The sequence below is a fragment of the Maudiozyma barnettii genome (assembly GCF_903064755.1).
Source record: "Maudiozyma barnettii strain CLIB 1767 genome assembly, contig: KABA2_04, whole genome shotgun sequence".
NCBI classification, from domain to species: Eukaryota; Fungi; Ascomycota; class Saccharomycetes; order Saccharomycetales; family Saccharomycetaceae; genus Maudiozyma; species Maudiozyma barnettii.
Window position 1 is genome coordinate 849,252 of NW_024545241.1, and position 13,162 is coordinate 862,413.

The 13,162-nt window shown below is 33.5% G+C and overlaps 5 protein-coding genes and 1 non-coding gene across 6 annotated transcripts; 5 read left to right on the forward strand and 1 right to left on the reverse strand.

The window, feature by feature from the left end:
- The first annotated feature begins 194 nt into the window (after window positions 1–194).
- KABA2_04S08162 lies at window positions 195–265 on the forward strand. The gene has a single exon. It is a non-coding gene; the product is annotated as a tRNA-Gly (tRNA).
- Window positions 266–555: 290 nt separating this feature from the next.
- AIP5 (Aip5p) lies at window positions 556–3,522 on the forward strand (the record flags this gene model as incomplete). The annotated part of the gene is made up of 1 exon (XM_041550431.1): window positions 556–3,522. One exon carries the CDS (start codon window positions 556–558, stop codon window positions 3,520–3,522), a length of 2,967 nt encoding a protein of 988 aa, XP_041406365.1.
- Window positions 3,523–4,603: 1,081 nt separating this feature from the next.
- Window positions 4,604–6,742, forward strand: GSY1 (glycogen (starch) synthase GSY1; the record flags this gene model as incomplete). Its single annotated transcript, XM_041550432.1, has 1 exon — window positions 4,604–6,742. One exon carries the CDS (start codon window positions 4,604–4,606, stop codon window positions 6,740–6,742), a length of 2,139 nt encoding a protein of 712 aa, XP_041406366.1.
- A 753-nt stretch (window positions 6,743–7,495) lies between these two features.
- CMK1 (calmodulin-dependent protein kinase CMK1) lies at window positions 7,496–8,734 on the forward strand (the record flags this gene model as incomplete). The annotated part of the gene is made up of 1 exon (XM_041550433.1): window positions 7,496–8,734. One exon carries the CDS (start codon window positions 7,496–7,498, stop codon window positions 8,732–8,734), a length of 1,239 nt encoding a protein of 412 aa, XP_041406367.1.
- A 153-nt stretch (window positions 8,735–8,887) lies between these two features.
- IOC3 (Ioc3p) lies at window positions 8,888–11,293 on the reverse strand (the record flags this gene model as incomplete). Its single annotated transcript, XM_041550434.1, has 1 exon — window positions 8,888–11,293. The coding sequence occupies one exon, from the start codon at window positions 11,291–11,293 to the stop codon at window positions 8,888–8,890; it is 2,406 nt and encodes an 801-aa protein (XP_041406368.1).
- Window positions 11,294–12,693: 1,400 nt separating this feature from the next.
- Window positions 12,694–13,152, forward strand: MIC19 (Mic19p; the record flags this gene model as incomplete). The annotated part of the gene is made up of 1 exon (XM_041550435.1): window positions 12,694–13,152. One exon carries the CDS (start codon window positions 12,694–12,696, stop codon window positions 13,150–13,152), a length of 459 nt encoding a protein of 152 aa, XP_041406369.1.
- Window positions 13,153–13,162: the final 10 nt, after the last annotated feature.

Consider the following 13,162-nt stretch of genomic DNA (forward strand, 5'->3'; position numbering starts at 1 on the left):
AGAATGTTCTAGAATCATATTGAACAGTTAGTAATAATTTCTTACTAAACATAAAATTGTAATAACTAAGTATTGCTACTTTCTATATTATAACAATATTCTCCTAGAACGAACTAAAAGAAGTTAAATATAATGTTAAGAACATATTAATAATAGTAAATAGTAGTATAGAAAACAGAAAATATAAAATAAAAGCGCAAGTGGTTTAGTGGTAAAATCCAACGTTGCCATCGTTGGGCCCCCGGTTCGATTCCGGGCTTGCGCATTTTTTGTAAGTTTTTAGTTTAATGATTTCCTACTTCGGTAAAGTTTTAATTTTTGTTTGAGTTATGCTTTAATCTTTTGGATTCGAAAGTTACTTCGTGATTATTTATACAACTTATGCCTGCAAAATCATTTTTATTCACCATATAAATTGACAATTCTTTGTGAACTTTAATTATTGATATAAGAAAAGTAATATAACCAAACGGACCAATTTGATATATCAATATTATAATGATAAATCCTGTTCAGGATCAAGGGTCTAATGATCAAGATATAGATCTAAACAATATGATTGATGCTGCCCAATCATTAACGAATGACTTAACCACTCATACTACAAAGAAGAAAAGAAACAGAAGAAAGAAGAAGAAGAAAAATGCCAAAAGGAATGCTGCAATAACTGAAACCACTGAGAATTCTTCCGAGACTGCTCTTCCTCAGAAGGACAACTTAGATTCAATTTTAGTTGGCATAGAAGAATACCTCCAAACCAATAGTGACGAAAATGAAGATGTTCCTGTAAATATTGTTTCAATCCAAGGACTTAATGAAAAATCTAAGAAAATTGTAATAACAGAAGAAGACAATGTTCCAAATGATATATCTCCAATCGGTGAATCTGAAGATGATGTTTTAGTAAAACGCACTTTTGAAGACAATTTTACTAAGTCACAAAGCTCCGATAACCTAATAGAAGAAAATAAAATTGAGGAGAATAAAGAAAACCACATTTCAAACAATAATAAAATTATAAAACAGTCTATAATAAAAATATTAGATGACGATAAATCAATCAAGAAACCTATATTAGGAAGCGACTTATCTACAAATAACGAAACCAACCATGAAAGTAATGATAATATCTTCGAAAAGGGTGAAGAACAAGATAATAAAGGTGATAACGATGAAATCCTACATATTGCCGTCGAAGAAGCAGATAATACAGATAACGGTGAATCTGATAAAACAGAAAATAAGGTGGACACAGTTAGCGATAAAGTTAAAGAGAAGGAAGAAGTTAATGATAAAGATACAATTGATTTACTCTGTACGATCTCAAATGATGAGGTTGGAAAAGTGACATCTGATAACTCTGAAGACAACCAAGCTAACATTGAAATATCTGCAAAATCCTCTGACTCAGAATCTGAATCACACCATAGAGAGGAGACTAATGACGAATCGGAAAATGTAGTAGAGAAAGTAATCGAAGAAGAAAAGTTACCTGTCGTCTCTAATGAGACAAATGACAACAATGATGATGACAACATGCACGAAGACATACCAAATGTTGTAACTTCACTAGATGATACCAACGAAATCCAAGAGGACAATATAAATTCTCTTACAAAAAAGGAAAATGATTTGGCAGCTGATCCTAATATAAATTCTGAGAAATCCGACTCTATAAAAGTTGGTGTGACTGAGGATGAACCGGAAAAGACTAACATATATTCTACCGTTGATTCACTAGGTGATGACATTATTGTCAATGTAAGACATAACATCGAAATCCAGAATCCGAACAACTCTAACGAAGTTAATACTACCGATGTACAAAGTTTGAGAGCGTCAATTTTGGATGATGATTCTAAAGATGCAAAATTGGAGACTGATAAACAGATTATAAATATAGCAGGAATTGATATTGATAAAGATGTAGAAGTCAAGAAGCAACCTACTTTAGATGAAGATGAAACAAACTGCCCAAAAGATGATATTGTTTTAATTCGCGAATCTGTTAAAGAATCATTTCCAGAAACAGATTTTGAGAACTCGATAAAAGAGAAGACACCAGCTTTAGATTATTTGGACGAGAAAGACAAAACTGAAATTGTTCCAGAAGTACAAAATGACAAACTAAATATTAATAGATTGACTGATATCGATGTGCAAGAAAAGACAGAAGTTCAAGACAATGATATCGATGACGTTATCAAAACTGATACTTTCCACAAAAATAGTGACCTTAATACAATCGTGAAGGATGATACTAAAGATGTAGAAAAGGAAAAAGGAGAAACAGACGAGGTTAAGACCGAAAATGATATTAAACAAACTACTGAGAATGACATGATGAATACTACCTCAGAATCTACCAATATAGTTACATCAGGCGACGATAAAAAAGAAGTCGATGACACTACTTCTGAAAAACATGTTGATAATCCAATTACTATAGATAACACTAAGACCGAAGATGATGACAAGAAAATAAGAACAACAATTACCGAGGAAGAAACTAATAATGATGTAGATACAACAACTGGTGTTATAGAAAAGAGCGCCACTAAAAACGATAAAATGTTTTCTGAAATCAGTACCGCAGATATTGTGACTACTGAGAATATTGAAGATACTCAAATTATGGAAAATGAGTCCCAGCCTTCTACCAATACCATTGGGTCTGAAGAAGAGGAAGTCATTGACGAGGAAGAAATTGATGAGGGAACAATTGATGAGGACTCTAAACCATTAAAAACTTATAATGAAAATTGTGAGACAGAAAACATCGAGGCGGCACCAAAAGAAGAAGCGGACGTGACTAAAGAAGAAAAGGAAGTGAAAGAAGTTGAAACCATTGATAAAGGAACAGTTCTCTCTGAAGACTTACAAGAAGAAATTGTGGAAACCGAAGAGACATATGGTAATACAGAAACAACTGGACGAGATACTGTTGAAGGACTTGACCTAGGTCCTGGTGAAGCAACTACAGGTTTAGATCTCGGTACAAGCGACGCAGCAATTGAAGAAGAGAACACTAACATTGATGTAGCTGCTCCAGGTGGTAAGAACAGCCTGGATGATATCCTTGCAGAGACTGATGCATTCTTAAAGGAACTAGACTTCGTAGATGATTCTGAACTTAATAACTTATTAGAATCCATGGAACCTAATAAAAGCAAAACCAATGTATCTACCAATGATGTGGCTAATACTATTAAGAAAAGTGATATACGCAAATTATATGAAAACGAACCTGTTTACATATATACTTCTCTAGCAGGGGGTGGATTCCATATGATTCCACGTACAAATCGTCTAGCGACAATATTACAAGCCAATCAAATTAAATTTACTTATAGAGATCTTGGTACTGATGATGCTGCAAGAAAAGTATGGAAAACTCACAGTCGAGGACGTACACTACCTGGTGTAGTGCGTGGTGCTAATGATATCATTGGCAACTGGGAAGAGATTGATGACTTGAATGAGGATTACAGAGTACACGAAGCCATCTACGAGACATTATGAGAAGAACTTATACGCAATATATATAAATATAAAGCAACTAAATAGAGATACTTACGTTGCGGAGTTGTACCCTTCTGCCAATACATATAAAAATGAAGTATCAAACCCTTTTTTCAAATCAAGTGTCATATACAATTGAAAACAAATCCTTTTTGTTTCCAACATTCTCCTTGTTACAGCCCCTGCCCCTCTCCTTGCACTGGTGACAGTACCTCGAGAAAGAAAAAAGAACTAAATAGACGTAATCTGAAAAACCAAACTTAGTGGGTTCCTATCTGTGAATGAGTTAACTAGGAAAATAAACATCTAAGTGAAGTGAAGCCCTTGTACTTCCCCTCACTTCCTGTAAACTGTTCTCTATTAAGATAAGATTGAAAACTCCTCCCACGCCACGCCACGCCATGTCATACATTGCCACCCCACTCCACGACGTGTAATTTACCCTACCCAATGTGGAAGGTCCACAGAAACTCTCGCATAATGCACGACCCCTTATTTTCCTATTCCGGACATGGACACACAAACACCTGCAGAACGGCAAACTGCCCCACTTGCCCGGTCCGTCAAGAGGTCTCCCGGTCGGCGTAATCCACCCCTCCCCTTAAAACAAACAAACAAACCGAAAATTTGTGTTTTTTTCAGTTTATTTTTCAGTTTACATAATATATGACCTGTTGCTATTGTTGTTGATAGGAACTAGTGCAGTCACTAGATTCTACAAGAGAACAACAACAGCTGAACTAAAGTATACCGATCTCTGTAGTTCAGTTTTTTGCTGGGTTGGGTTGTTAATAACATGCGTACTTCATGCATGAAGGTTTTGTTTAATATTTCTATTATTTTGTTGGTTATGTCGAGCAATAAAGTTTGTCTCTGAACTCATATATAAAGTAGTAAAAAGAAATAGAATATTTGCATTTTTGTAAAAATAATAATAATTCATTTCTATGTTCTCTTTATATTATTTTATTTTTTAGTAACATAATTTAATAATTCTAGCAACAAATAAATTCAAACACAAACACTCGTTTATCAAGTTTGATTGCTGTTGTTTTATTTTATTTTTATACTTTAATTAATAATGGGTCGTGATTTACAAAACCATTTATTATTTGAAACAGCTACTGAGGTAGCAAATAGAGTAGGTGGGATTTATTCTGTCTTAAAATCTAAAGCACCGGTCACTGTCGCTCAATATAAAGAAAATTATACTTTATTAGGTCCTTTAAATAAAAGTACCTATCAAAATGAAGTTGACCCAATTGATTGGGATTCAGAAGATGCATTTCCAGATCATTTGAAACCTATCCAAGCTGCCTTACGTAAGATGCGTGATGCAGGATTTTATTTCATTTACGGGAAATGGTTAATTGAAGGTTCTCCAAAAGTTATCTTATTCGATTTAGATTCAATTAGAGGCCATCTAAATGAATGGAAAAGTGATTTATGGTCTCTTGTAGGAATTCCATCTCCAGAAAATGATTCTGAAACTAATGACGCTATTCTATTAGGTTATACTGTGACTCGGTTCCTTGGTGAAGTCACTGTCCTTGATCAAACTCATGCAATTGTAGCGCATTTCCACGAATGGTTAGCAGGTGTTGCTTTACCATTATGTCGTAAGAAGAAAATTGATGTTGTAACAATTTTTACTACACATGCTACACTTTTAGGTCGTTATTTATGTGCAGCTGGGGATGTCGATTTTTATAACAATTTAGAACATTTTGATTGTGATCAAGAAGCTGGGAAACGTGGTATTTATCACAGATATTGTATTGAGCGTGCCGCTGCACACACAGCTGATGTCTTCACAACTGTATCTCAAATTACTGCTCTAGAGGCAGAACATCTTTTGAAGAGAAAACCTGATGGTATCTTACCAAATGGTATTAATGTTGTTAAATTTCAAGCTGTTCATGAATTCCAAAACTTACATGCTTTGAAAAAAGAAAAAATCAACGAGTTCATTAGAGGTCATTTCCATGGTCATTTTGATTTTGATTTAGATAACACATTATACTTTTTCATCGCTGGTCGTTATGAATATAAAAACAAAGGTGCTGATATGTTTATCGAGGCATTAGCTCGTTTGAATTATAGATTAAAAATGGCCGGTTCAAAGAAAACCGTTGTCGCTTTCATTATCATGCCTGCAAAGAATAATTCTTATACTGTGGAGGAATTAAGAAGTCAAGCTGCTGTGAAATCCCTAGAGAACACAGTCAATGAAGTCACAAAGAATATCGGTAAGAAAATCTTTGATCATGCATTGAAATTCCCTCACAATGGTGTCAGTTCAGAAGTACCAGATAATTTGGAAGAATTATTGGGTCAATCTGATAAGATTAGATTAAAGAGAAGAGTTCTTGCTTTAAGAGCAGAAAACCACTTACCAGCAATTGTAACACATAATATGATCGACGATGCTAATGACCCAATCTTGAATCAAATCAGACATGTTCAATTGTTTAACAATTCCAGTGACCGTGTTAAAGTCATCTTCCATCCTGAATTCTTAAACTCCAACAATCCAATCCTAGGGTTAGATTATGATGAGTTTGTCCGTGGTACTCATTTAGGTGTTTTCCCATCTTATTATGAACCTTGGGGTTATACTCCTGCTGAATGTACTGTTATGGGTATTCCATCCATTACTACCAACTTATCAGGGTTTGGTGCTTACATGGAAGACTTAATAGAAACTAATCAAGCCAAAGATTATGGTATCTATATTGTGGACCGTAGATTCAAGAATCCAGATGAATCTGTCGAACAATTGGTCGATTACATGGAAGAATTCACAAAGAAGAATACTAGACAAAGAATCAATCAAAGAAATAGAACTGAACGTTTGTCTGATTTGTTGGATTGGAAGAGAATGGGTCTAGAATATGTTAAGGCTAGACAACTAGCCTTAAGAAGAGGTTACCCTCAAGAATTCAAGATCATGGTTGGTGAAGAGCTGAACGATGACAGTATGGACACGTTAGCTGGTGAAAAGAAATTCAAGATTGCTAGACCTTTGAGTGTTCCTGGTTCTCCAAGAGAATCGAGAGCTGGCAGCACTGTATTCATGACTCCAGGTGACTTGGGTACTCTACAAGATGCAAACAACGCTAATGATTACTTTAATTTAAGTTTAAATGCTGACGGAACTCCAGTTTACGATGACGACGATGACGACGATGACGATGACAACGAAAACGCTAAACAATAAATGATCACTTAATGTGGATAACAAATCCCCGAGAATGATTGTTCACGGGTATAGGGTCTGAAATCTTTTTTTGCCTTCCCATTCCTAACATATAACTAATGAATTAATTAATTTAGCAACTAATGGGTATGCCATTCGTATAACCAAAAAAGAAAAAGAAAGTAAGATATAACTATATATAGGTAAAATTACTGTACTATGCATATAACATAATTTATACAACTCTAATAGAATTAATAAACATATATTTGAAAATATTATTTATCTTGATCGGTTGAGTAGCTAAGCCCACGTTGAGTATTACTATAATTTTGCGGTACCTCTCTGTACGTGTCTCTACCAATGAGACTAACCGAGAAACTTTCGCAGGAACTTGAAATAATTTTGTTTCCGAAAGTCTTCGGAAACAGGAAAATAATAACAACGATATTGGGTTTCGCTTAGATCAGTTACCGCAATAAGGAAAGAGAGAAAATTATATGGAATGAAACAAGGGAAACATTGATAACTATATGAGACGATGAGCAAAAGTAGACTGAAAATTTCATTTAACTAAAAGTAAATACTATTTCATAATTATTCACTCTATAATAATATATATAAAGCAATTTGTAAATAGTTCTGACAAGAAAAATAGTCTATATTTATTGTTTTTCCTTTTATTTTGTTAGATTAAATCATCAAGGGGATATAAACAGCTCAACAACAATTTTTTTTAAAGAATCACTATTTCATATAATTTAATATTTTGCAATGAACAAGAATTTTGAGAGTAAAGAAGACAACAAATCTGATTACATCTTCGGTAAGACGTTAGGTGCCGGTACTTTTGGTATTGTGAGGCAAGCAAGAAAATTATCAACTAATGAGGACGTCGCTGTAAAGATTTTATTGAAGAAGGCTTTGAAAGGCAACGACATACAATTAAAGATGCTTTACGATGAATTAGAGATCCTTCAAAAATTGGATCATCCAAATATTGTTCATTTTAAGGATTGGTTCGAAACCCTAGAGAAGTTTTTCATTGTAACACAGCTTGCTACTGGTGGAGAATTGTTCGATAGAATCTTAAAGAAAGGGAAGTTTACCGAAGAAGATGCAGTAGATATCTTAGTCCAAATATTAAAGGCAGTCGAATATATTCACTCTAGAAATATTATTCACAGAGATTTGAAACCAGAGAATTTACTTTATATAAACACTTCAGATAAATCGCCTTTAGTGATTGCTGATTTCGGTATTGCAAAGGAATTGAATACAGGTGATGAACTAGTATTTAAAGCAGCTGGATCTTTAGGGTATGTGGCTCCGGAAGTGCTCACAACCGATGGTCATGGGAAACCATGTGATATCTGGTCTATTGGTGTTATAACATATACGTTACTATGCGGTTATTCACCTTTTGTAGCCGAAAGTGTGGAAGGTTTTCTGGATGAATGTACTTCTAGTGAACAACCAGTTACGTTCCATAAAGATTACTGGGATAATATATCGTCAAAAGCTAAAAAATTTATACTAAGAGCCCTAACACTGAATCCCGAAGAAAGACCTACAGCGACAGAATTACTACAAGATCCGTGGATCGTCTGTACAGAATGGGAAGAAAACAATTTATTACCTGGTGTCAAAAAGGGATTCGATGCAAGGAAAAAATTGCGTGAAGCTATCGAGATTGTTAAATTAAACAATAGAATTAATAAATTGAAAAACATGTATTGTACTGATGACGAAAGTGATTTAGAGGAGAATAGTGTCAATTCTTCTACCTCTTCATTATCAAGTTCTCTCAAACATATGTGTATAAAACATGAACAATCAGGTCAAGAGTTAACTGAACAACAAAAATTATTAAAAGCTGCAATCACAAGAGATACTTTCGCTCAATTAGTGAAAGCAGCATCTCAGAATAAAGAAAGAATATTAAAATATGACGAGGAAAGCCAAGCTTCAAAGGACAGTTCCGAGGTTTCGTCTAGATTAAGTGATATCTAATACGTTTAATCATTTTTTGAATGACGTAATAATTTCTAATTTAAAATACTAAAATATATTTAGTATACATACTTACGTACATTTATTTATAATACAAAATGAAAAAAGTCCTCTTTTTTGTAAAACAAGAAAACAAGTACAACAGAATAAAACCTATTCTATCATATCATCACTATCGTAGTCAATATTATAATTAATTATATTTCTCTTCATATCTCTTAATTGTCGTCTACCAGGTTGCATATTAGAATACTCTTTCTTTAATTGTTCAAAGGTACACAAAATAAAGTAAAAATCTGATAAATATTCTTTCAAAATTTTTAACTTATTTCTAGCAGTATTATAACGTTGATCCCTTGGTAACGGGTTTGTATTAATGTTACTATTTTCTAATTTTCTATTATGGATCTTTGGGCTAGGTTTAACTTCATTTTTAACCGGTAGGGGAGCAATCTCAACCCTTGTGCTCTCTGAATCTGTTGATGAAATCGCTGTTGTACCCTCCACGATACCACCATCGGTGGAAGTATTATCCTTGGCTCCATATGGATCAGATGCTGTTTGAGTTGCAGGTTCATCGTTTTTCTTTTCCTTTGGAGGTGGTCTAACAATTTTAAAATCTAGAAAGTCCAAAAATTGTCTTAAAGATTCTGTATCGTCACACATTTCATACCAATAGCATTTATCATCCATACTTTTATTTTTAGAAATATCATGAATTAATGACGGAGTATCATGATACAATACTTTAAATTGGGAACTTAAAGTTTGACCATACTCTTCAAACAAATTCAATACTGTGTACTCTTTATTCTTGAACTTGGATACTAGCTTTTGTAATTTTCTGAGATCAGTATATGTACTCATGTTAATCGTATCACCATAACTGTGAAGTCTTGGTAAATAGAAGTCACCCATATAAGGTACTCTACCAATGAAAAATTCTTGAGATCTTAGTGTATAGATTGGATCATCAAAAGGATTAGATAATGGATTATCGCTCAATTCACCCTCAAATAACCTTTTCCATTTAGAATATAACGAGACAATCAGTTCAGGTCTCTCTGATTTTTCAACATTATTTAACTCTTGTTTTATCTCCTCTAATAGTTTCAATTTCTCACTTAACTCTGGATTTTTACCATCATTTATTTGTTTACGATAATGTTTCTTTTTGGAACGAATTTCATAACGAGTTTGAATGACCGTACAAAGTTTTCTAAAATAATTATAAGTCACTTCAGGACCATCAAGGTAATATCTTGGAACATGTTGGGTTTGAATTCCAAACGGAGTTTCTCTCTTAAAATGAGATAATTGATAGATTTCATGATGTACGAGCAAAGATTGAACTGAACACCAATTGACTAAAGTCCTTAAAAATATGATTCTATCATTAGTTGCTAAACCTAATACACCTTCATCCTCAATATCACGAGTTTGTAAAGGGTCTACTTCCGGTTGTGGTAAAGCGTTACCAATATATGTATAGACATTCGGTGTTAGTATTTCTGGATGTATAGGGTCCACTACTGGTACAGTTTCATTGTGAGGAAACAATGGGAACTTCCCTTCACCAACTGTATTAGAAATGACGTTACTAGATCTCCATTCCTTTGGGTACCCCCATTCAGTTGCATTCTTCCTAACTTGTTCAATGAATGGTCTATACAAGTTTTTCCCTCTTAAATCTGCTAAAGCTGGTGCATCATATTTCTTTGGATCGACGGTTAACATTTGCAAAAGAGTTAAGAACAGTAAATTCATCTTATCTTGAGCTTGAATGACTTCCTTGACCAATATATAGTCTTGATAATAAACTATACGACCTTTCTCCTCAGAATACATTCCATCAGCAGATTCCTTAGCATTGCCAGAGTACAAATCAAGACCGACTTCAAAATCTTGGAATGATAAATTTAAAAGATCTTGATCAAATAAAGAATAGAATTTGTTAATAAAGGTCATGATTTTCATAATATCACCAGCATATGGAACTGGTTTCATATTTGGGTTCTTTAACCTTGAACTTACACTTTGTTGAGCCTTGAAATCAGTAGTCAATAAAGGGGAGCATGGTGCCCAATTTGCATCAGTAAGGGAAGGTTCCTGTGTTTCAATTGCTGGTTTTCCTTTACCTTTAATTGCTTTCTCATCCTTCTTAGTTATTTTCTTTCCAATAGCAGTTTTCTTAGTTGATATAGATTTCTTTAATTTTTTAGACGGTTTAGTGACTTTCTTCTTTTTATCCTTAGCGTTAATTTTCTTCTTTGGCTTTGGTTTAACTCTCTTCTTATATGATCTCTTCTTATATTCATCTTCTAAATCTGCGGTAAGATCAGTTCTTGGTTTTGGTACACGACTGGATCTTCTCAATCCTGAGTTTAGATCTTCCAAAATTTTAGTATCAATCGATTGATTCGTTGTATCTGGGATATTAGTAACATTATTCACTTCAGATTGATTGTTATGAATGATACTATCAGGAATAGATGTGGGCTCAACGTAGTTATTGCTCTCCTGACCATTTTGTTCATTATTGTTATTGTTGTCAGACATCTAAAGATATAATAAATAATATGCCAAATATTTATAGGTATCGTCTTCTTGGCTCAGAGCAACCCAGTTCTTGTTACTATTTTTTGTTTAAAAAATTGTAGAGGGATAAGAAAGTTTCAAAATTTATAGAGAACGATCAATTTATATTTCAACGATGTGTTATAAACTTTCAATCTTTCAAGAATTTTCACGCGTATCGGTTAGCTTGGAACCGTGTGTATAATAATACATACAAAACTAAAGTGAAAAGCAGCCATTAAAGATCTAGTTTGTCCCGTCTACTGGGCAGCCAAAGTAAGAACACACATACATATATAGATATATTGTACTTAAGATAGTTTCAATGAATTGAAACTTTTTACGCGATGAAATCGATGTCTTGTTTAATAGTTTGGTCACAAGTCTGCATCTCCACGCTATTCGTCATATATACTTTGCTATCAGTTTTTGAAGTTAACATACACATTCCAAAATTGAATGAATTAACCATAATGCAATTACTACCAGTAGCATATGCCATCATTTTATCTGTAAGTTGCTCTTACAATATTTCACCTGTTTAAAATCACGACGTTTATATAATTCAATATGATCATCTTCACTATGCGAAACAAAACAAAACAAAAATTTCACAGAGCGGCGCGACCAAACAAAGATTGATATGGCAGAGAGACATTATTAGATGTGTGACAACTGCTACAAATATGGCCATTAAATGTCTTAACAGATGGATTTCTGCATGATTTATTCATACGTACTGAGTTGATTACTGTATTTATGAAAGGGTTATGTAACAGCAAAGCACTGTAAAGACACCGAACGTGATTTAGAGATATGCAATTCTGTCACTATCCTTTCTTCTTCTCTATAGGGTCACATCAGCATAGTGCCAGTTACACTTGTAAAACAACTTTTGTAGTGATGATGTCAAATTGCACTCCAATCATCCATATAGATCTACATTTCTTATAATATCACATCCTCACTGGTGTTTCAAACTTGACTTTCTTTTTATTCATTCTCATATAGTAAAATATTCCCAACATATTATCCAATAAAACGTTAAAATTGAGAAAAAACAACAAAAAAAAATAAATTTAGTGCCAGTTGGCTCCTCCCCTTGTAAAGGAAAAGGACGAGAAATCCAACAGAGGAAACAAACAAACAAACAGAAGGCGTGAAGAGTCGAACGGGATACGAAAATACAGATAGAGAGAAAGAAACATGTAAAGATAATTAAACATAGCTTATTGGATAGCTTAAAAGCAAACTGAAAATAGAAAATACATACCGAATATTACTATCGGTATCTTTATCTGAGTTAAAGATATACATTCATCTCCATACTTGTATATATATATACATACATCCACACCTACCCACAATATTTATTTTCTAAAATGGGAGCACAGGCATCAAGACCATCCTTAACTGATATAACGCCGGACATTAAGTTTGATGCATCAGAAGAAACAATCAGACAATTAGGAGGTGTTGAGACAGATTTTTCGAAGAGAGAGGACGCTGAAAGATTCATAGAAGGTAAAGTCTCGGAAAGATTGCTTCAACTCGAGAGAGAAACTTTAAAAGAATTCGAAGATAAATTGGATAAATCTTTATTGTTAACAGATGTTGATGTTGGAACTCTATCTTCCAAATCATTGGATGAGAAAATGGATGCATTAAATATGAAGATCGATCTTTATAAACAATTAGATTCTGATAAAAGAAAGGATTTCACAGAAAAGGATAAGGAAAATATAGAACAAAAGCTTACAGAATGTTTATTAAAGAATAAAGGGAAACCATTAAATTGTTTCGAACTTATGGAACAATTTAAAAAATTAACATCAGATTAAATAAGAATAA